A 22,579-nucleotide genomic window follows, 5' to 3' on the forward strand; every position below is an offset into this window, starting at 1 on the left:
TTTGAGATTCTGAAGTCCAGCCTTTGTCTGATCAGGACCTTGTCAACTAAACCATGGCACTGAGTGCCACATCCAGTCACTTCTTGATCACTTCCAGGGTTGGTGACTCCACCACCTCTCTGGACAGCCCATTCCAATGCATGGCATCCCTTTCTGTGAAGAAATTCCTCCTCCTGTCAAACCTGAACCTCCCTTGGTGCAGCTTGAGGTTATGAAGATATGTTGTAATCCTGCCAGCACACTGCTGATGTTACAAGTTCTTCTTTATCCATATCTCCATGTGGGAGGAAGCCCCCAGTGGCTTCTGAGGTCACCAGCTTCCTACCAGCTCTGGGACTCAGCTGGGCACCCAGCCTCATCCCATCCCACACTGGATGCTGACACCCTGGGGGGCCATTGCTTGTTTCTGCCTGGCTGCTGCTTGTTGAGAAATCCCACACCTTGCCTAAGGGTTCTGGTGAGGCGCTTGACACCTCTTGGACATTTAAAATTGTTCTGGGTTTTTTTGTGTTTGTTGTAAGATGTTGATGAAACCAAGAGGTTTGAACTCCCATGATGTAGTTAATTACATTTTAGAAAGTGAAATCTGGGTAAAAGTTGAATCATACCACATTAATGGGAGTGGAAATAGATTTTGACTTCAGCTGTAGTATGAGCTAATATATGTGTGAGAAAGACCATGGAGAAACTATGTTAGAAGAAAGTTAATAAAGATGCTAAGGCAAATATAAAAAAAGCCAAGCCAACACTGGAAATGTAATTGACTTTGCAACCTCAGTATGATCATCTCTTCTGAATGCATTTCAGTACACTTCTAATGAGAAGAACACATTTTTCTTTTCAGGGATTCTGACTATATTCAGGTCACAGAATGGACAGTGCTCACTTAATGAGCAGTTATTCAATATTTTGAATTCTCAAATAAGTCAGTGTGTGACTCCCACAACTTTGCTTAATAGTGTTCAAACCTGGCTCTGAAATCAGAAATACTAATTCTCTCCTGAGCTGTCTTGTGATTCTGAGCACGTACCTGATAATCACTTAGTAAATCTTTGCAACACCCATGTGAGATAACTCTGTTTTTGCAGGTGGACAGCTGAGGCATGAAGAGTTTGGTCAGCAGGGTACCCTAGTTTTATGTCCAGAATTTCAGAAACAGAGGGCCTGACCTTTATTCATAGTTTTTGTTTTCAGTTGCACATATCTGAAAACATCTCCCATTACTGTCAGCTGCAGCTCTGAGTGCTCGGCACTGCTCCAAATCAGACTCAAGGTGTCTGAAGTCAGCTACTCAGAGATGCAGAACTTGTCACTTGGAATGACCCCATGAAAAGCATGGGCCAGGGTAACAGAGGAATCAGGAGCAATGGTGGGGCAGAGTGTAGGACAGCCATCTGTTAGCTGCCCTTACCCTGGGATCCTCTGTTTTGCTTTGCCAAACTTCTCCCTCCTGCGTTATAACTTTCAACTTCCAACTGCAAAAACTAGGACCAAGATTTTAGTGTAATCCCTTTATACCCTCGAGTTTCCTAAACTCCAAATATCCAGATTTCCTACTAAGGCTTTAAGTCTTCTTTAAGCTACTTTGTTTTACTTTTCAATCTCACAGCAGATATTTACAAGCCTTTTTCCAAACAGTGGCAGAGTGGTATTAGGTAATTTACAGAACTGCCCTAACAAATAAGATTTATATAGGCAGGAGCCTAGCAGGATTTTCAGAGAGCCTTGGTGCCTAATTTGCACTGGTTTCAAAAGGATTAAGGCAATGAGGCATTTGTTAAGATCCCACCATTCGTTCCTTAAAACCTGGCCCTTTAATTCTTCTTTGAATCAAATTTATAGGGAACCGCTAGAGCTAAAGCATAGGAATGTATACTAAAATGTTAATAATTTGTGGTAAAGTTCTGTGAGAGTACAATCTGTAAAGCAGGCATCTTGGGGGAATGTGTTATATTTTCTTCAGGCTTCAAAATAATTGCTTCTTCCACCAAAGGAAATTACGTATAGAAACTTTTTTCTCTGCTTTGCACTGAAATCAAAGTGTTAGTCACCTGAAAGCCCCAGCAGGTGCAATCCTACATGAGTATCCTCAGATATTCTAAGGATCAGGCAGATTCAGAAAACTTAATGGCTGGTTTGAGAGAGTACAGCAAGTGTTTGTACATTCATAACTCATTCTTTCTGGAAAGGATCAAATGAGTCTTGTTGAATTTAATCTGTTTGAAAGTATTCTCTATTTAGGATTAATTTCTGATTTAATTTCAGTAGGATTTAATGAATTCAATTATGCAGACTGACTTCAGGCAGTGTCTTTGTTGCAATTTGCTCACTTACTCCACTATGTTTATACATATGTGTATGTTTAGACATGCAGTTGGTGATAGTTGTACCATATAATTTCCTCCCCCTGACTGGGAAGGAGGGAAAAGAAAGAGTTACCAAAAAAGAAAAGTAAGAAATGAAAAAAAAAAAAAAAGAAAAGAAACCACTACACTCCTGGGCTAAAATTTTAGATAGATAATCATTCACTGTGATGGAATTGGCATGATTTTTGCATTGTTTCTATTTTCCTAACAGAGGGACTGGTTAATATGAAAAGTATAGTACAAGAAGTGACATGACCTGGCCATGTAATATAGACATTTGCATGCCATAATCTGGGTTTTTTAGCAGATCTATGAGTTGCTTGACTCCAAAGATGTGCCTTATGAACAATTTGGTATTTTTATTGTGAAAGGGTCGATAAATTGATCTGGCAAGAACCAACCTTATTCTGTGACTTCCTGAAGAAGCAGAATAATGACTTTCTACCAAAAATAACACTATATTTAGGTGGTGCTAGGGGAAAATAAGCTGGCTGCTGTAGTATCTGAATTGGTTTTCCTCTGTAAATCAGTGTGCTCCCTATGCCCTTTCAACACACTCCCATTGTCATGTCTACCATTGCTTGTTTCATTGCTTCCTTTCCAACACCACAAGGGATATCCATCCCAAGGATGTGGAAATAATAATGGTTGTCAGTGTTATAAATCCTTATACATTTGGTTTTTCTTAGTGTGAGCACCTCTTCCTTTATCTGCAAGGAAGAATGATAGGAGCTCTGATGGAAACTCTTGGACAACCACTGATGAGGGTTTGACATTCTTCTATTTCCTCTTACTTTTCTTGGCTGTTCCAGCTGCTTCACATCCTTAGAAAACTCCTAAAAGTGCTGAATGGTATTTGAAGGGAACTGACAGGAAATGGAGCAGTCAGACTCAGGACAGTGTTAGCAATCCAACTTGTGTGGTTTGCTAATTATCTATAGGACATGGCCATTCATAAGTTCCTTTAAGCTTTTTCTCCATTTCTTTTTCCCCAAGTGCTTAGCTATTTTCAGCTCCACCTATTTTAATGGCTGCAGCTTTTCCTTCTGCCTTTGGGAATGTGATCCACACATTGATTTATTTTGAGCTATATTGCTAATTACTATTTTTGTAAGTATAGTGTTTCATTATTCATTAAAGCTGGGGAGACATTTTAGTAATTTCTAAGTAGAACAAATGTAAATTCAGTAATCAAGTAAGATCTCTGGTTAGGGTTTAAGAGGGCTAGGAGGAGTGATCTGACAAAGGAGCTGGTATGACAACTGAGAGCTACTGATATATGAAGGAGTGTTACTAAGAAAGCAGAAACAAACTAATGTTGGCATGGACAAGATGCAGGGGCTGGCTGAAATGCTGGGAGGAATTCTTTAGTTCGCTGAAGGAATAAACTGCCACAGGAACCCAGAGTGTCATTTTCTGGGGCAAATATCCAAAGACTGGTGAAAACCACTCCTGCAGGGTGGATGAACAAAATCAGCCATGCTGCACTGTACAGGGAGGGTCTACAGGACCCTGGAGATTTTCAGTTGTTTCCTCTTTAGTGTGTGACAAAGCCACTCCATGTGACCTGGCCCTTACTGAGAGAAGAGGAAACACTGTCCATTTTCTGGTGTTAGATCAACTGTTCAAGCTTCCCAGTGCTTTCTATCTGGCTTTGCATGGATTCCTGAGGGAAGAAGGTTCCTATTCCAGAAACCCATAAGTCCTTCCTAGGATGAAAAATCTCTTTCCATATCCCACCTGCATCAGAGCAGAAAAACGTGGAAGTAGCTCTGTGCACTCTGCCTGCCCAGCCATCCTTGGAGTTCTTATCAGGGTCCCCTTTCCCTCAGCTTCTCTGCCACGGGGCCTCTGAGTAAAGCCCCCCACAGGCTGAGCTCCAGGGGTTTCTGGATGTAGAGTGCAGTTCTGCTGCAGATGCACCAGTTGCAGAGTCATCTGAACTGTGTGCCTGGGGAAAAGACATCATGATATGCAGTTCTTTGAGGCTACTGGCGTGCTTCCTGACTAAAGGATGGAAAAAAAAACAAACTAGGAGACCTTACAACCAGATACTAAATACTCATTGAAGCCCTTTTTTAATAACAACTTTAAAATGGGAAGCCCAGGCAGTGAAAAAATTGAAATAAATAACAGTTGTCGTGCAGCAGGAAGACTAGAAGATCTGGATGACTATTTAAATGTGCCTGTGATATACTAGCCCTTATAAGTGGTGGATCCAAAGACTTTTTCCAAGGGCTTTTTCCCTAGCACATCTATTCAACATGTCCCTTTGGTCGGGGGGCTTTATAGCACTAAAATAGCAGGGTCCACAAAGGGGTTTTTGGAGCAGGCACTGCAGGCTTGCCTCCCCCTCCCTCCTTTTCAATAGGGTTGAATACAGTAAAGGAGCAAAGGAGGAAACAAAATGGCTCAAAGCCACATAAGCATTTCCCATAGCTCAGTGCCAGGGTCTAGAAGAAGCGACTAAGCCCTGGAGTTACTGAGTCTTGTGTTCAGGATCTCCCCAGTCAAAACCATGCCTGTACTCTGGTGACAAGCCACCTGAAGAGGGGAGAGAGGAGAGGGGTACGGCACAACATTATGCCCTTGGGACTGTGCCACTCAAGAGTGACAGCTGCAATCAGAGGCCTGCTTGATCAGTTTTACAGACCTTGGGAAGCACTGGAGTTACACAAACTGGCCATGGTCTCTGGCAGTCAAGCCCAGATGCTTGTGTGAAAGAAGCTGTGTCATATACATCCCTCTGGAGACCTTTTCAGGTTCTGGCAGACCTGAAAAGCCCCCTTTAAGAATGTTCTCATTCTGCACTGACAGGAGGAAGTAGATAAGAGCATGGCTTAAATATTGTGCAATGCTTTACTGAGCTACATCCATTTGAGGTTCTTGCAGCACTAAAAATACTAATTTAATTATGTTCAGAGTCCTTCTGGAACTTAACAATGTCTCCATTTGTAAGTTGTTTGGTGCGTGGACCACAGAGATCTTGTAAAAATTATCCCTAGCAAAATGTCTCTGGAATCAATGAAATGAAACTCCACTTTCATCATCTGACTTTGCTTTTGATACTGGACTTCAAATAAGATTACTGTACAACCGTTAATCAGTTAATAAGTTGGAATATAAGAATAGAAAAAGTAGATCTGGGTCTTCTCACACTTTTCTGTGAGTCAGCAGTATATAAGAACTAGTAGTGGGACCAGTGACCTGTCTCCTGTATTTGGCATCTTAAAAGTAGGTCTAACTCTTCCTTTTCTCACCTGTAGCAGTGCCTAAGCAGGGAGGAGATATGGATATCTCTTCTTCTCTGCTTCTACTTTAAACATGTATGAGAAATGAACAGTAAATGTAGGCCAAGAATAATTTCACATCAGGTTTTCTGTAAGGTCCCTGGCATCCAAGAGCTAGAGTGGCTGTGAAGAATTCAGATTCATAAGACAGGTCCATGTCTTACCCACTGCTTGTGGTGAACTCATACACAGGTTGTCACAACAGTCTTATCAGAAACCTTGTGGAAGATCTGTGGGGCAAATATCAACACCAGTGCCACTGAAGTAAAAGTCAGTGGAGAAAAAGGCCAGGGCAAGCCAGAGTCCGCATAAGGGCAATCTCTGGGTCAGTCAAGTTCCAATGGGCATGAAGATCCACAACACAAATCAATAAACTGAGCTTCCATGAAGATCAGATCCAGACTCAACACCCTCATTCGCTGCCTTCCAGCAGTTAGGCTGATATCCTGTCCTAGTGAAACTGAGGCTGGTGTTAACAGGGTCAGGAAATCCCATGGAGGAAGAAGCAGAGCCAGTAGGGCTACTCCTGGCTGGTTAGGGAGAGGCCATGCCAGTGAGATCTGTTGAATCCATCAGAACCAGAAGCTGACAAAAGGCCAGATGCCCCAGTGAGGAGATAGAGTCTCTACCGATAGGTAGAAGCCTTCACAATGGATTGCTGCACCTTGGGGATATAATGTCATGATACATATGGAGCTCAGCTCTGCAGCAGGGTTGGGGGATTGCTCTATTTGGAACTAAAGCTGAAGAGGCTATGGGAGAGGATATCTTAGGCAGAGCTGTTTTAAAGCCAGTTTATCAAATTGTGTAGATCTACAACTCTGGTCTTTTGGGTTTTGCTAAGAGCAACTCTGATTTTTCAAAAGGTTGTATGGTGCTCCTCAGGGAATGAGGAAGCTGTTGGCTAAAAGTGATGCTTGGGGCTAGGCTCTCTTTCAAGACTGGAAAAACAAAAGGCAAAGGTCTGACCAATAGGTTAATGGAACAGTAAGAAAAGCAGTACTTACTTTACTGGCCTTGCTAGATCCCGATCAAAAATTCTGTTTTTGCTTTCTTCATCTCACCCTGTAATTTCAGCTGGGATACACACCTTTGTCCCTGCTGAAGTTTAATTGCTGTGTGTAACTGAAGGCACAGGTGGCAGCCACAGTGTTTCACTCCAGCTATAGCTGCAGTTCAGGAGAAGAAACACCTTTTCTTCTTCATGCAGGTGCTCAGTATAAAGCAGTGGTGGTGTCACAAAGGGCAAGTCCTGCCTGACTAACCTAGTAGTTTTCTGTGATGGAGTGACTACTCCAGTGAGCAGGGGAAGGGTACAGATGTCACCATTTGGACTACTGCAAGGTCTTTAACATGGTCCCCAATGACATCCTTCTCTCTAAACTGGAGAGATTGATTTGATGGGAGATCTCTTCGGTAGGTGAGGAATTGGTTGGACAGTTACCTCCAGACGGTAGTGGTCAACAGCTTGAAGCCCCTGTAGACACTGATGACAAGTGGTGACCTTTAAGGGTCTATATGGGGACCAGTGCTATTTAATGTCTTCCTCAGTGACAGAGACAGTGGGATCAAGTGCACCATCAGCATATTTGCAGACCACACCAAGCTGAGTGCTGTCGACAGGCCTGAAGGATGGGATGCCCTGTGTTGCCATGGAGGGAGTGGGGTAGGAGCAGGACATAAGCTTCTGCTTCCTGTGGAGGTCATTCTGGAGACCTTGTATAAGCCTGGACTCTGGGGAATCTCAGCAGCTGTCTGCCCAAGATCTCAGGGGAGCAAGTCTGAGCAGGAAATTAGCCTCTGTGCCCTGTGTGCAGCTAGATCAGAAGTAAATGTGTCCAGCTCTCACAGGGGCAGGCACTCTGAGCCACCAGAGGCTATATAACAATTCCCTAAAAAATTTTGTGGAGTCCAAATCTAAAAAAAAGGGGAAAAAAGAGACTGGGAGACAAAAGGTAGGGAGGGAGAGACATTGATAATTCTGGGTTTCATTACCCGGTCATGGTCAGCAGATATGGATTCAGAGTCTGAAGGTGCTACTTCAAAATAGTCCACATAGCAGCAACTATCCTTGCCCAAACTGCCCCAAACCCAACCAAACAAACCACATAGTCTGAGCTTAATAAGGTAAAATTTCTCTTTAGTCCAGTGACATGCAAGCTTGCATTTCTATCTAAGCACATCTGCATCAAAAATAATCTGTTCTTTGAATGGACTTTTCTAATCAAATCATAGTTCAAGGGACATTTACCACCTGGTCCTTCTGCTGAAATTCTTCAATCTACTATTTTGGTAGTAGATTTACACTGTCAGCTTGGATACCTTCCTGCTTCCTTTCTAGGCTTTGATCCCTTGATTTGAATGCCTGCTGACTGGTTCCTTCTGGAGTGACACAAGTATTTCCCTCCAGAAAGGAGACTAGACATAACTGACAGTACAGTATGCACCAGGATCCAACCTCAAACAAGAGCACAGATGTTGATTGTGCCGAACACTCAAGACCTTTTGACACAGTCCCCACAGACCTTGTGCCCTGGAGTGGCACACCCCAGGGTATACACACACCCTTGGCATGAACTATAAAAGCATCACCTTCTCAAGTTCCAGCCCAGTCCTGTCTCTGACATTCTGGGTCCTTTAAATTGAAAGATGAGTGAGTGCAGTCTGTGCCCCACAACCACCAAAGTGCTCCATAGAGCCTAGACCAGACCCAAGGCAAGTGTTTTCCCCTATGAGCTTCTCTGCTCCACAACCATGGAGCTTCTCTTCTCCATGAACATCATCCTGAACATCATCCACTTTGTGTCCCCTTCAGGGGCAAGGCTCTGCTTTTTTTCACCCAGCCTGCAAAGGCAACATAAGCAGTGGTGAGTGCCTTTTTCCATTTAACTGCTGGAGCTGTTGGAGCTTCAGGGTGGTAGAGGACACTGTGGTTGACCACCAGCTTAAGAGAAATAGGGTGACAAACAGAAGGGAGAGTCATGAAACAGGTGAGGAGAGTATGGATTTATTGAGAAGGCTCACTAGAAATACCTAAATAGGTCTAGCTTTGGTTGTCTTCTACGTCTCTTTGCAGCCACTGTACATGAGTGAATAACATGCATCCATCTGGCCAGCCTGTCATCTTATTTTAATCTAGGCACCATAAAATAGAGGGGGATTTTCCTACATATGGGAGGATCTTGTAGAGGAAAGGATGGAAGCCCCATTGTTAGAGGATTTGAAACTGGAGAGCTGAAACCCTGCTAGTTATACCCTGGGAAACAATCCTGCATAGGCCTTCAGAGGGATGAATTAACCTTTTCTTTCTCAAGGGTGTTTTACCCACCATCACCATAGTCATCCTAGGAGAATAAAGGAACTCTATTTGTTTCCTCCCCTTGAACACAGGTTGTGCTGACAGGTGCCATCCTCTAGCCAGGTGTCTTCACACCATTTAACTGGGTTTAAAAAGCTGTTCTGTGTGCTAAATTGCTTCCTCACTTCCCAAAGCGTGAAAGCCTTTTCTCTCTTTCACGTGTCCACGCTTTGCTCCTTCTGGGGAGACAGCTGGTCGTTTTTTTGAATACATTCTGCTCCTTAAATGCCGTCTCTGAGACAAATCAGGTCATGGGGAGCCAGGCCCGTGAAAAACACTGAGGTCACTCAATCCTGGGAAATCACTGGGAATTGGATGCCTAAATTTCTTTGTGAGTCTAGGCCCAAGTGGCCTTGAGTAACATCAGTAAGAACATACATAGTCAAGAACAGAACATGAGCTGAGATGCATCTTAACTCCACAAATAGCTCAGGTGCTTGGGTGATTCAGCACTAGTTCACCTAAATAACTGAAAAAAAGGTTTCCACATGTACTTTAGCACAGGTGTCATGAGAAAAGAATGACTTTGGGCCCTTACTCCTTTGCGTGGAGAACACAGTTGTTTGTTTTGTTTTGTTTTCCCAATAATAATCAGATATCATATTTCCCTTGGGTAAAATGGGTAAAGTGTGTTATTGATAAGTGTCAATGGTCCTATGGATGTCCAGGCTCTGGCCAGTATTGATGCCTTCTCTGGTGAAAGGTGTGTAAGTCCTAAATCTGGCCTCTCAGCACATTGTTTTCAAAATACTGGGAGATGGCCACATGTACCAAAGGGCTCTGGGATTTGGTGTCATTTTGAAGAGGAGCTCCTAAGTAAGGAAAGAAAGAAGCAGGATACCAGGCTGAACATATAGCATAGCTATAGCATAAAGCAACCTAATGGTAGGATGCACGTTAAGGAGGTTGATACATGCTTTATATTGGAGGGCAGAGAAAACACCAAGAAAAGGAAAGTTAGAGAGACAAGCAGAGGAAGCTGTGTAATATTCAAACACCTTTCAGTGAAACAGTAAGTTCTTTCTCGGTCTCTTCACCCCAGCATTCAGAACACAAAACAATGTGATTATTTTTTCCAAGGAACGGCAATGAGGTACACCATGAGAGACAAGTGGACTAATAGCAAGCAAGGACCAAAGCACTCAGTCCTCTCATTTCTTTGCCTATATGTGGCTGCAAACATGTGGAACATCTAGAAAACACCTAGGTTCTCCATTTCTCCTTTCCTGAAACACCAGCACAGGAGACATTTAAAAGGGTCTGGAGGTTATGGTAATACTTCCTTAATTCTTTGCCATAATTTGACACTGTCCCCCCCTCCCCCCCAATAAGTTGTGAATTTGGAGATGGAAGGTGTAAAAGCGGACAGAGATTAGAAATTTGCTTGTCATGGCCCCAGGAAATTTCTACATTTCTGGTACCTGAGAACTAACCTCTGCCCTATCTGTGATTTAACATTAATTTCTTATCTCCTACTCTCTCACGTACGTGATAGCAAGGAAATTCTCACTTACAGGAACAGTCTGCATGGGAAGGGATGTCCTAGAAACCTGAAGGTGTGGCAGAGAAGCAGATGGAGATGGTGAGAGGATCATCCCTCTAGAACTGGGAAGATGCTGTGGGCTGTGTAAAAGGAGACATAAATGTATGCTTCATAAAGGCAGAGTTTTGCACAGTGGCTTCATTGGTTATGTGAGGATGGTCTAAATGAAAAAAATGGACATGTTTGACTATGTCCTTTTATAGATCCATTTAGCTCTTCATCCACCTGCCTCAGTGATACCATTTTGACTTTACAGGATCTATGATTTATTTAAAACTAAATGAAACAGAGGACAGTTGCTCTGTGTAAAATGGCAATACATTGCATGTACCCTAACAGTATCATGAATATATCAGTATTAAGTATTAGTATGAGTTTACTCTACAAATAGACTTGTAAATGAAGGGGAGGGAGGTGATGGAATACTAATATCTGAAACCTATCCCTACCAGACCTGGTTCCTGGCTGAGAACTCTAGATTCCATGCAAACACTAGTAATAAGAGTCACTTTATTCTAGTCACAATACTACAGACAAGATGTCATGAATGCTTGGGAGATAGATAAGACAGACAGATTTCTTGTTTTCCACTGAGATGGTTTTGAATGCATCCTGGCAGGGCTGACTCACCCTTTTAGCTTTCCAAGGAAGACAAATTGCTTTCCAGGAGCTTCTGCTGTATACAGGTTATTTTTGAGCGCTTCCTTAATTAAGGTTTATCTGCTGTGCACATAATCCACAGATGAAACACCCCTGGGGCTTTTTTTTTGTGTGAACAGAAGTTTCCCCCTGAACAACCTGTTTCTTACCCAACTCATTGTTACACAACATGACACACATACTTTATGGATACCATGTCCTACCCTAGAAGTAGCTGCAGGGAAGTAGCTTGAAAAAAAAGTAATTTCAAATGCCTGGGATGCTTTACTGGGGAAGGACTGAATAGAAACAGGATTCCTGAGGGCCACAGTTGGCAAAGACAAACCATTAGTACATTTCTTTCATCCAGGATCTTGAACTCCACCTCTTCCCTGGTCTCATGTTTCTTATCTTTTGTAGCTGAAATTATGCTGAAAGCACCCTACTGGAAATACATTTTGCAGTTGCACAACTTGGGATCTGGCAAGGACTCAGTTGGATGCCATCCCAACTGGGAGAAGAGGACAATGGTGTCACTGGAATAGCAAAGGAGCTTTTTAGCTCTGCTATGCTGTAGGTGCAGGTGGGAGGTTTTGGTCTGATGTCCCCGGAGAGAAGTGCTCTCCCATCCTCTGCCAGGTCAGGGGCTGACAGGGATACAGGGCCACCCCTGTGCCTCACTATGCCCTGGGCCCTGGCTAGCAGGGGAAGGAGATAAACCTTTACAGGGCTGCATAGCCTGGGTAACAGAGCAGCTCCTCTGGAGTCAGAAAGTCAGGCATGCAGCAGTCCATGACCTGCAATAGCTGTCTTGGTTGCTGTAGGAGGTATGTGGGATGTGAGAGCAGCAAGGCCAGTGGCAAGAAAGATCTCCCTTCAGTCCAGGGATTAACAATCCTGCCACGTTCACTAACGGTTTCACAGGAATCAGGCGTGGGGACTGGACCCTAAAGGCTTTGTAGCTATGTCTAAATTGTCTTTCCAGTCCCCCAGTCTTGCTGCTGTTTGAGACTAGCCTCAATCCTTGGGGAGAAGAAGTCAAAGCTACAGCATTTAAGTGTCCCACAGTTCTCTGAAGGAGTACCAGTCTATTTTCATGTTGCTGTGACTACGGTGTAATGCTGGCATATCCAAGATCTTCTTAAACCAGCTAGTTCAAGTATTAGCAGTTAGGTTGCCACAGCAACACAGGATTTACTTCAAGATGCAAAACTTGTCTAAGGAACAGGATGGATGATGTGTGGAGCTCTGCACTATCTGGCTGATTTAAACATACTTCCAATTTGGTTCCACCTCCTTGTGCTGAAGTCGGCTGAAAAGCTTACCCAGATGCTGAATAACAGTGTTGAGATAGCTATGCAAGACACATTAATGGCTGCAGCCTGCTGCTGCCTGTATTGTCTTTGCATGTAACCATCACCTGCTCTCTGACAAGCTGAGAGAAACATGAAAAGCCCACTTTCCATACTGTGACATTTAATGCTCTTGAGGAGGTGTAGACATAATGCTCACCCTTGTGATTGGTGCAACAACCATTTTGTCCCTGGATGTGATCAGGAGCAGAAAAACTCCTTGAGCAGAATTCCGTGTATTAATGCCATTTACATATTCATTCACCTTTGCCTTTTTCACCCCCTACATAAGCATCCTGTGCCCCTCCCATATCACTTCCTGCTGTGTACAGGCCCATCCACATCCCTGCACAGCTGTGTAGGGTGGCTCTTTTCCTTGATGATTTGGGGCTGCACACTCCTTGGCCACCATACCCACTTAAGGCATGATGGGCACCAATGCTCGGGTGAGGGATCTGTGCTCAGTGGGGACCCAGAGGAGCATAGTGGGTACCACCTCTGGCATGGCAGTGGACACAAGATTTGTTCCCTGGCTGAGCATCACTCCCATATGTACTGGGCCCTGCTTTGTGCTGTGGAAATGATCACTTCCAGTCTGTTTCCCAGGAATTGCTGCTGCTGTGGCCCCTCTTCTTTCCCCCTTTCCACAGTCATGATGTTTCCAGTGGCACACTTGCACACTGCAGTGGCTTCTTCTCCCTTCTTCCTGCCACTCTTTTACTGAACGTGTTTGTAGGTTGTCCCCTCTCTCTTCTGGTCTGGAGCCTTTCCCCAGATGGCACATCCCAGTTGCAATGGCCAAAGGAGTAATTCCCACTTCCCACGCAGGAGTAAATGCTTCTGTCTTTCCCAGTCAGCTTGTTTTCTTTGTTTTGTGACCTGAGCCAGTGATGGAAACCAGGTGCAGACAGCAAAGAGGCCAGCGGCTCTGCTTCCAAGTAGGTCTTTTGAATGCTTCCCAATGGGACTATTAATAGAACAGTGTCCTTTCATCAATATGCTGCTGAGCTGTTACTTGCCCAAGGCCTGCTAAATTACTGGGGGTCTGTCCTGTAGATTCATGTATATTATGGTCTGTCCTGTAGATTCAGTGAAGGTTTATAAGCTGAGCATTATCTCTCTGCAGCAGACCAATGTGAGGCACAGGCTCTGTTTTGGTCCCATTTAAGACTTTAATGCACGATTTAAGTCTAAAAAACACAGGGAATGCCTGTTCTTTGTTGTAAGGCTGAATTCCCCCCAATAGTTACAGAAATAATAATAGCTGAAATTGGAAAGAGTGATAATAATCTGCCCATTAATCCTTCAGTGAAACCACGAGTGAAGAGCAAAGGCAGAGCACTTGGAGCGCTTGCAGGCAGGGCGTTGGTGAGGAGTACATCCTGTGAATATCCCTGTGTGTCTGACAGCATGGAGCTGCAGCAGGGTGAGCAGCAATCCCATTCTCTGCTGGCAATCCCAGCCAAAAAGCTATAAAAGACAAAGTACTTGGTGTCATTAGAGTCACACACCTGCGAAACAAGGTGTCATTAAAAAGAAACACTGACTTGAAAGCAGAGGTGGGTTTGGAAGGACTGTGAAAATCTCCCTCAGGAGAGTTTTTTGAAAATGAGTAGGGGAAAAAAATTGGTATATTTCAAAATGAATGGGAACATAAATCATGGGAATAGAGACAAGCCAGCTGGTGAAAACCTTTCCACACAGCCAAGATGGTCTCAGCATTGCTGACAGAGATGATGAGGTGCTTTAAATTTCTTTTACAAACCTCTGTCTGGAGGTTTGGCTGGAGACCTATGTTGGTCCAGCCTGAGGGTGAAATTAGGGCCACCTGGCTCCAAACCCATACCAAATGGAAAGGCTGTTTTGAAACTTTTCACTGGTTAGCAGGAAAGTGTGATATTCTCAATAAAATTAGAGCATCTGGTACACCTGTAGAAATCTTAATTTATCTCCCTCTTTTCTCCTCTGCCTTCCTCCCTTGTTCTTCAAAGGTTGAAAAAAATGAGGACGGAGACCAAAAGATTGAGCAAGATGGCATCAAACCAGAAGATAAAGCTCATAAGGCAGCCACCAAAATCCAGGCCAGCTTCCGCGGACACATAACGAGGAAAAAGCTCAAGGGGGAGAAGAAGGGAGATGCCCCAGCATCTGAGACTGATGCCGCCGACAAGAAGGAGGAAGGCCTTGCTGGTGGAGCGGCCGAGAACAAAGAAAGCGAGGCTCCTGCTGCCACAGAAGCAGGCGCTGCTGACAGTGCCCAGCAGGAGGAGGGCAGCAAAGACAGCAGCGTGCCAGTGGAGGAGAAAAAAGGAGACGGAGCCGCCGACACGGGCTCAGAGCAGCCAGCCCCACAGGCTGCCACTCCCGCTGCCTCCTCAGAGGAAAAGACCGCTGCTGCCGCTGCCCCCGAAAGGGAAAGTGCCACTAAAGCTTCCACTGATAACTCGCCGTCCTTGAAGGCTGACGAAGCCCAAGACAAAGAGGAGCCTAAACAAGCCGACGTGCCTGCTGCTGACACCACTGCCACCACCACCCCTGCCGCAGAGGATGCTACTGCCAAGGCAACAGCGCAACCCCAAATGGAGACAGTGGAGAGCAGCCAAACCGAAGAGAAGACAGGTGAGTGGTGCCTCGCTAGGGAATGGGCCTCTCCAGAAATGGATACCTCCCTCGGTCTCCTGGGAGCAAGAGCTGGTGTGGGGACTAGGTTAAGAATTAACGAGGGAATCCCCTGGCTAGTGTTTTGGGGTGCGGGAGATGATTTTCTTGCTTAACACCCTCTTTCTTGCTTCCAGTCAGCTTTTGGAAATACTGCAGCTCCTGCTGAGGTTCCTGTTCCTCTAGATGGAGGTGCCATCAGCCCTTTTTCCCATGGCAGCAGGAGAGTGTCTGCCAGCTGGGAGGCATGGAGGGAGAGCTCCCCAAGCTCTGCATATGCTAAAGATAGTGATGAACCTTTTCAGTCACACTAGCACAGACAGCTCCGGTGGGGCAAATTGGCCAGGTCATTGGAGGCTTCCAATTTTAGCTGAAAATCTCACAAGACAAAAGCTCTCTCATACTTTAGGAGCCCTTGCTGGTGGGATGGTCATGAAGTCAAAAGGGTCTTTCTTCCATCTGCTTCCATCTGTATGGATGAGATGCTCAGTACAACCACATCCTAATCAGGAACATCTTATCAGCAGTGCTTATAGTTTCATTCACACCCATACTTGTAGGGTTTCTACTGCAGTCTACTTGGAGTGCCCCATGCCATGCAAGCTTGCATCAAGCTTTTAGACGTGTCAGCTAATTCAGGCAGGGGTAGCAAGAGAATCAGATAGGGAAAGGAAAGATTAAGGGCCCTGGCAGCTCAGTAAGTGAGGGGAGAAGAGAGGAAGAAGTCCCCTAGGAGGGGAAGAAGTCCTCTAGAGAGGAGAAGTCACTCTAGGAGACGTTTGCAATTCCTCACTGTTGACCAAGTGCAAGTCTGCTTAACCAGTTCCCCTGGGAAGGGGTGAAGAGTTTTGAGAGGCGAAAGTGGACATTTTTTGACAAATGTATGACACTTAAAAGCCATAAAGAAAGATTTATTATAAATTGTGATACTGAGCTGAGTAGAAAATGAATCAAAGATCTGAGGATATTTTCCTCTCTTGTTCTTGACCTTTCTTATTTTATAAAAGAAATAGAACATAAACAAAAAAAGAAAAGATAACATTGGAGGTAGGCTCTGCATGAAACTCAGTTAAGAGGCAGTACCAAGCAAAACTGGCCTTCACGTTTATGAACTACTCTGTTGTACAGGGCAGCCTGCATTCATTAGCTTGTTGGAGAAAAATGTTGCATACCACCTTGATGGTCATAAACAGCCTGATGTAAATTCTAGAGAGCCTCAGCAACCAGTCTTGTACTTACAGATGTTCCTCCATAATTTCATTTGGACCACTACTCTTCCACAGATTGCACCTCCCACTCTCCAAGTAGGCTTCCAAGCCTTGTAGCTAACCTGGGGCTTCAGGCAAGTCTATTCCTACTCAACAAAAGTGATATTCCTACTCAACAAAAGTGGACAGATAGGGAAGAACAGATATACAAAAATACAAATACTGGGAAAGGAACTAATGCAGGACATTTGTGATTTAAGGGATAGGCAAGGGGAGCAGCCTTCAAGAGCATGAGTCTGAACTGATTGTACATAACTACAAAGGGTTGCTGTTTTTACTTCTCCTTATTTAGAAGTTTCTAGAAATAAGCCTTGAAATTGAATTGTCTAGGTTTGCTTTTTCTTGTCCAAGTCTCCAGTCCTTTGTTCTTACTTTATATGATGAGTTAGGTGGCAACATAAATGTGTTTAGTGATTAGTGAAATGTAAGTTGCTATGTTGCATGCTGTACTTGTCTTGGTTTTATACTTGGGCAAAGGTATAAACATCAATGGCAAGAATAGGGCAGTGTGAATCAGTGTTTTGTGGTCCTCTGTACACAGGATAATAAATGCTAATTCCCTGTTATTTAATACCTAGGATGCCTTTTTCCTAAGCAATAATGATTCTGCTTTAAATTGATATTCCATTTTTATTTAGATTAATCTGCTCTAATGGAGGGAGGTAGGAAATTTATAGTAGCAAGCTATTTGATTTTAATTTTCATTTATTTTGACTGTTTTGAAAAAATAGTGGAACTCATGGAAAAATAGTTTATTTCCACACAATATTCTGAATCATTTTCAGATATCCTCCCCATGCTCTTGTTGGTCTTAACATCATTTAAAGTGGCCAACCATTCATGGACACATCATTTGAAGTGGCCATTTAAAATGCACAATTTAATATGCATTTGCACGTGATACTATCACTTATGTAAACATCTAGCCAACAGAGGAAGCTAGAAAATCTACAATCAAATATATATTTAAAAATGAGTTTTCAGTGATCAAGTGTTCAAAACCAGTATGTGCATCCATTTATACTTATTCAGTATGCATGCAGTAACACTGAAGCTTAGCAATGTTTGCAGAAAGCAAACATGGAAGGTGCGTGGCCAGAGTCAAGCTGATAGCCTCTTTAAAATGTTAATGAATATAGATTTTTCTTGAATTCCTATTCCAGTATGATATCAGCCTTCCAGTCACAAACCTGAACAGCTGGCTAAGTGACCCCAGAGTCATCCAAGAAAGAAATGCAAAAAAAGATTAAATAGGTCTCCTTGTACATCTCTCTGAGGATTCCAGGCTGTGCTCTGCAATACAGAATATTCCTCTGAAGAGCATCATCACAGGACAAAATCTCCACCGACAGGAAATATTTCCTGACAGAAAGCCTGTATTTTCTTTTTACCATCTTCCTCCTGTTAGTCTCTCATATCTTTAAAGCTCTCTGTCTCTCTTGTTACTTACTCTTTCCATAGACTTTAACACATTTGCCAGGTCTCAACCTTTCTCCCAGTCTTTCCCCAGCCAACACAGCACTGGTGGTTGCTGGTGTGACTGTGATGGTCATTCATGAAAGAGGGGACATCTGCCACTTCAGTGCTCCTCCAGCCCAGGGACAGATCCTCTTTCAGCTTCATCTGTCCCCTTGGCCTTCAAAGGTCACCTCTTATCGTTTCTGTGATCGAAGACTGGCACAGAAGTGTGCAGTATCAGGCTGCCAAAAATAAATCTAATTGGCTCCTGGCCAGTGTCACCAGTTGGCTGGTTGCCATGGCATGCCTGGCTGCTACTACCCTGAGGCGTGCAGACCGTGCTGCCTTGGGGTGGTGATGCTCATCTGCCTTGAATTTTACTACAATGGCTGTACCATGCTATCTGTTGATACCTTCCCTGGTGCAAGCAAAGCAAAAGACAAGGGCATTTAATTCATACCCAGGAGGGATTTTTGCCTTTATCTAAGGGCAGGGCAGAAAAAGACAGGGTGTGGGGAAAGCAACACCTAACCTGATAAAGAGCACTGCACAGTTTTTAATGCTTAATATTTCTGGAGTGGGGAGTGGTTTTTTGTACCAGTCAGTAATTCCCCTGACAGTCCTCACCTCTCTCCTTGTTACTCAGTTCTACATGCTCTATCTGTCTTTTGGTAATGGCCTAGAAAATGGCTTCAAACAATTGTCCTGTATCCAATGGTGGTTGTTCTGGGACCCCAGGCATTCCCAGTAATACAGTAGGGCAGTTCCTAAGCTATCCTCAGTGTATGTAAAAGTAAAAATGAGATGGATTCCAACGTGGGTAAGGCATAAAATGAGTCAGTGGGCTTTGTTCAGTGGCATTGAAGAATTGATGTAAGAAGGATGATCTCTCAAACCTCTTCATGTCTTTTGGTGGATGGCAGGAATGCCAACAAGTTATCTTGACATCTGAGCATCCTTGTCAAGACTTAGATTTATAGGTTTTCTTCTTAGGATCCAGCTTTTAGCTCTTTGGTGTTGATATTATGCTTAGATAGGCTCCCTTAGATGCCAACGTACTCAACAGGACAAAATCCAAAAGTGATGGGGGGAATTTATACATTACATATGGATGAGGAAGTGAGACTCATTCTAGTCGTGGTTGCATTGGCTTAAATCCAGAGAGTCTCCATGAAGGTTACTGGAAAGAGTCTGGTAGTGCAGCTGTGAAATGAGATCAGCATCCAGCACAGCAGACTATGGAAGAAGAGGAGCTATGATGTCCTCCTGGAGAGGAGAGGAGGTGAATGTCACACAGTGTTAGATTTGATTTCTACTTTTCACAAGTTTTCAAGTCTCACCTCCAAATTGGGTTGGCTGTCACATCAAAGCACTCCCAGATTGTCAGGTAAGAATGCAAAGCCCAGAAATGTGAAAGAGTAAATTGTGCCTAAGGAAACAAACGGATCCTCTTTTGTTGGGAAATGAAGAATGCTTTTCCTGCTTCATGAAATAGCTTTACAGTGGAGCAGCTTCACAGCTGAAATGAAAAATCAGGCAGGTGACAAGTGCTTTGCATGTAAGTGGGCTAGCAGTTCCCCCAGGGCCCTGTATCCTGCAAGCAAGGAGCACTGGGAGGCACCATCTTCCCTTCACTTCCTCAGAGGGAGCAAGTCTCTGTGGATCCTTTTTCATGGTTCACAGTTGAATCAGTTCTTTGTTTTCAATTCAATCCCCATATTGATGAAAGGACAATACTTGCTGCACTTTGGGAGCACTGGCTGTATAAAGATTTGGAAAGGGAGTCTGTCTATTGTCTTGTAGCAGCCAGAACGTGCAACCTGCACTATGCGAGAGATTGCAGCTGTGTGGCTTGGAATCTCAGCCTTGACTCATGAGTAGCTGGCATGAGGCAGAACAACCTCACAGCCATTCCTGTTCAAGGGAGCTTATCTCTGCTGCTACACCTGGTAGCCAAAGAAGCAATGCAAATACAATAGTCTTTCCATGACTGCCCCAGAGGGAGCAACTCTAAGCAACCATGGAAGCATTTTTTTGGTGTGTAGTGCTACTCCAGCAACAAAGTAAAGACTATATAAATGTAGTTTAGATTGCCTGACACATGCTGAAGTATGAAGTCTGTGTCTAGTTCCAAGTTGCTCTGAAATTTTATTCTTTGCATTGTGTCTACATGGGTATAAACATCGCCTCTTTCATAGCTGGGTTTGCATTGGTGCAAACCATCCATATGAGGGGCAGGTTGGAATGTCACAATTTGCTTACACATAACCTGATACAGGTGCAGAATTTCCTCCTCTATTGCAGTGCAATATTGTCTCTTGTCCCTTGTAAGCCTCGGGTCTGCGGCTCCTAATGATGTGCAGTTTGCCTCGTAGAGGTGGGAACTGCACTAGTGGGCCAGTGGTAAAGCAGTACTTGACCTTTTTTAATGAAATCATAGGTGACATTAAGCATATTTACTGTACCTCCCAGTTGGTGTGAGCCAGCTCTGGAAAAGGCCCCTTGAGGAGAGCAAGGTAATCACTCCTTCATACCTAAGAGGTACCAGTACTTCTGGAACCTTAGTAAGGACTGCATGGACACTCAAGGCTGGTTACTGGAGTCACTGCTTATTTTGCGAAGGCTGCAAATTACAGGAAAGGTGACAGCAATCTTTCACTCCTTCTGGTTGGCAGCTACAGCTGTTGCTCTTCCAAACCACATGTACAGGTGACATTGTTTAGGGCAATGCCTGCCAGTGTCACAGTGTGTGCCATGTTGTAGAGTAGTCACTCATGCTAACACATGGCTCTCTACAGCCAAGAGCCAGTGGTCAAACTCCACCTAGATTTTGCTCTAAATCACTCTCATTATGATGTTTTCCACAGTGGCCCACTGCATCTGCATTCAGATCATCTTCAGAATATGCTCCATGGGAAGAAGGCTTTCTGTCATAAATGATAAACAAAATTTCTGCTGAGAAAGGCTCAAATAGCAGACCTGTGGACAGTCTGGACAGATAGACAGTGACATTTAACTGATGGCTGTTTGCTGTAGATGCCAGAAGTGCTCTGCACCACTGCCAGTGTCATCTCTTTACACTAGGATCACGTAGGCTGGACTTTTCAGATACATATGAGCTTGCAGAATATCAGCTGGGATTTACAGCTCCAGGGAGTTGAAACTCAAAAGCAGAAATACTGACTCTGTGGTACAGATGACTGCCACATGCAGAGAAAAAGGATTTGTAAAGTTCACCAGATTAGCACAGTCAGATTAGTTAGCCATTCCTCAAGAGCTATTTAATAGGTGCATTAATACTGGATTATCAATGTCAGTGCAGTGATCATTTCCAATCTCTGTGAAAATTTCATAGACTCTGGCAAGGTGAAGTTGCACTCACAAGGATCCATGCAAATAACTGGTAGAGGAACACAGAAATTGCCAATCTAGGTCAGAGCTAACATCCATTTATTGCACTGCTCTCTGTGGCCAACACAAAGCACTGCTATGGGCAGATCCAGGGTAAGCTCCTTCTCTGCTGTTGGGACTCATCCCTGTCTTCTACTGTCTAAGACCTGGTTTAACAGGTAAAGCATGGTGTATTCTCTCTTTTGATACTAAATATAACTGTGGTGTTGTATGGCATATATGTGTGTGTGTGTATGCACACAAAATATCTGATTAAGTATCAACAGCTTTCCCAACTCCAACCAACTGTACAATGGCCATAAAGTTCAGTGACAAATTGGCCACCATTGCCTTAAATATCTTTCTGTACTCGTGCTATGTCACAGAAACAGCAAAAGCTTGTGATAGTCCTACTTCATGCCTTTGATTATGGTAAATAGCATCATACAGTATGCATTTATTCACAGAGGGCATAGGCTCATAGCCCTTGCTGTTCGTCTCCTTCCTGAAGAAAACACAAGCAGTGTTTTCAACTGCTTTTTATATTACATTATTTCCATGCTTTTTAAGAGGTCTGTTGCTTTTCTCTGCACTCCCTTCAAATCTGCAAATCTATTTTATGAGATGGAACGACAGATAGTCTTCACATTAGTCCAAAAAAAGCTGTAACTTTTTACACATTTCCAAAGGGCATTATTTCTTCTGTTTTGTTCCTCATCCTAGTCCTTGCACACACCAGTCTCCTTCCTTTTTGCAGACAGTTACTGTATGAGCACAGATGACTGCAATGACTCTTTTTGTAAAGACACTACTGAAATATTTTATGTAGCCATATGATGTTCTGTGAGACTGGGCAGTGGCCAAGAGAACCAAGGAAAATGTAAGCAGTGACAGAAGGCTTACAAGTCAAGCCACTGGCATCAGCTCTGTGGGATAGTTTCCACCTCCAGTTCTGGACCTCCAATAGACCTGTGAAAGACCATATTACACAAGCTCAATTTGAACAGGTTTCTAGACACAGTATTTCTCAAGACTACATTCATGCTGCAAGTTTGATTTAAAGAAGGGCTTCCTCATTTCCTAGCTTTCCTCTCTGCATATCTTTCAGGCAGAAAATAGACGAGATATTAAAAATAATGCATGTAAGAAACCCAAATGCTGGAGAGTACCGCTATTTTGTGCTTTGCTGTTCTTTGAAGAAGAGTCCAGTTTGGTTTTGCAGGTTCTAGTAACCTTCTAGTGACTTCTTTCCTACTT

General features: G+C 43.7%; 1 protein-coding gene across 1 annotated transcript in view; it reads left to right on the top strand.

The window, feature by feature from the left end:
• The window catches only part of GAP43 (growth associated protein 43), a 57,908-nt gene that overhangs the window by 15,644 nt on the left and 19,685 nt on the right, over positions 1-22,579 (top strand). Inside the window, exon 2 of the mRNA XM_066572099.1 lies at positions 14,540-15,167. Within this exon, the coding sequence (XP_066428196.1) occupies positions 14,540-15,167 (628 nt within the window). The remainder of the gene's footprint in view (positions 1-14,539; positions 15,168-22,579) is intronic.

The sequence above is a fragment of the Molothrus aeneus genome, chromosome 2 (assembly GCF_037042795.1).
Source record: "Molothrus aeneus isolate 106 chromosome 2, BPBGC_Maene_1.0, whole genome shotgun sequence".
Lineage (NCBI taxonomy): Eukaryota > Metazoa > Chordata > Aves > Passeriformes > Icteridae > Molothrus > Molothrus aeneus.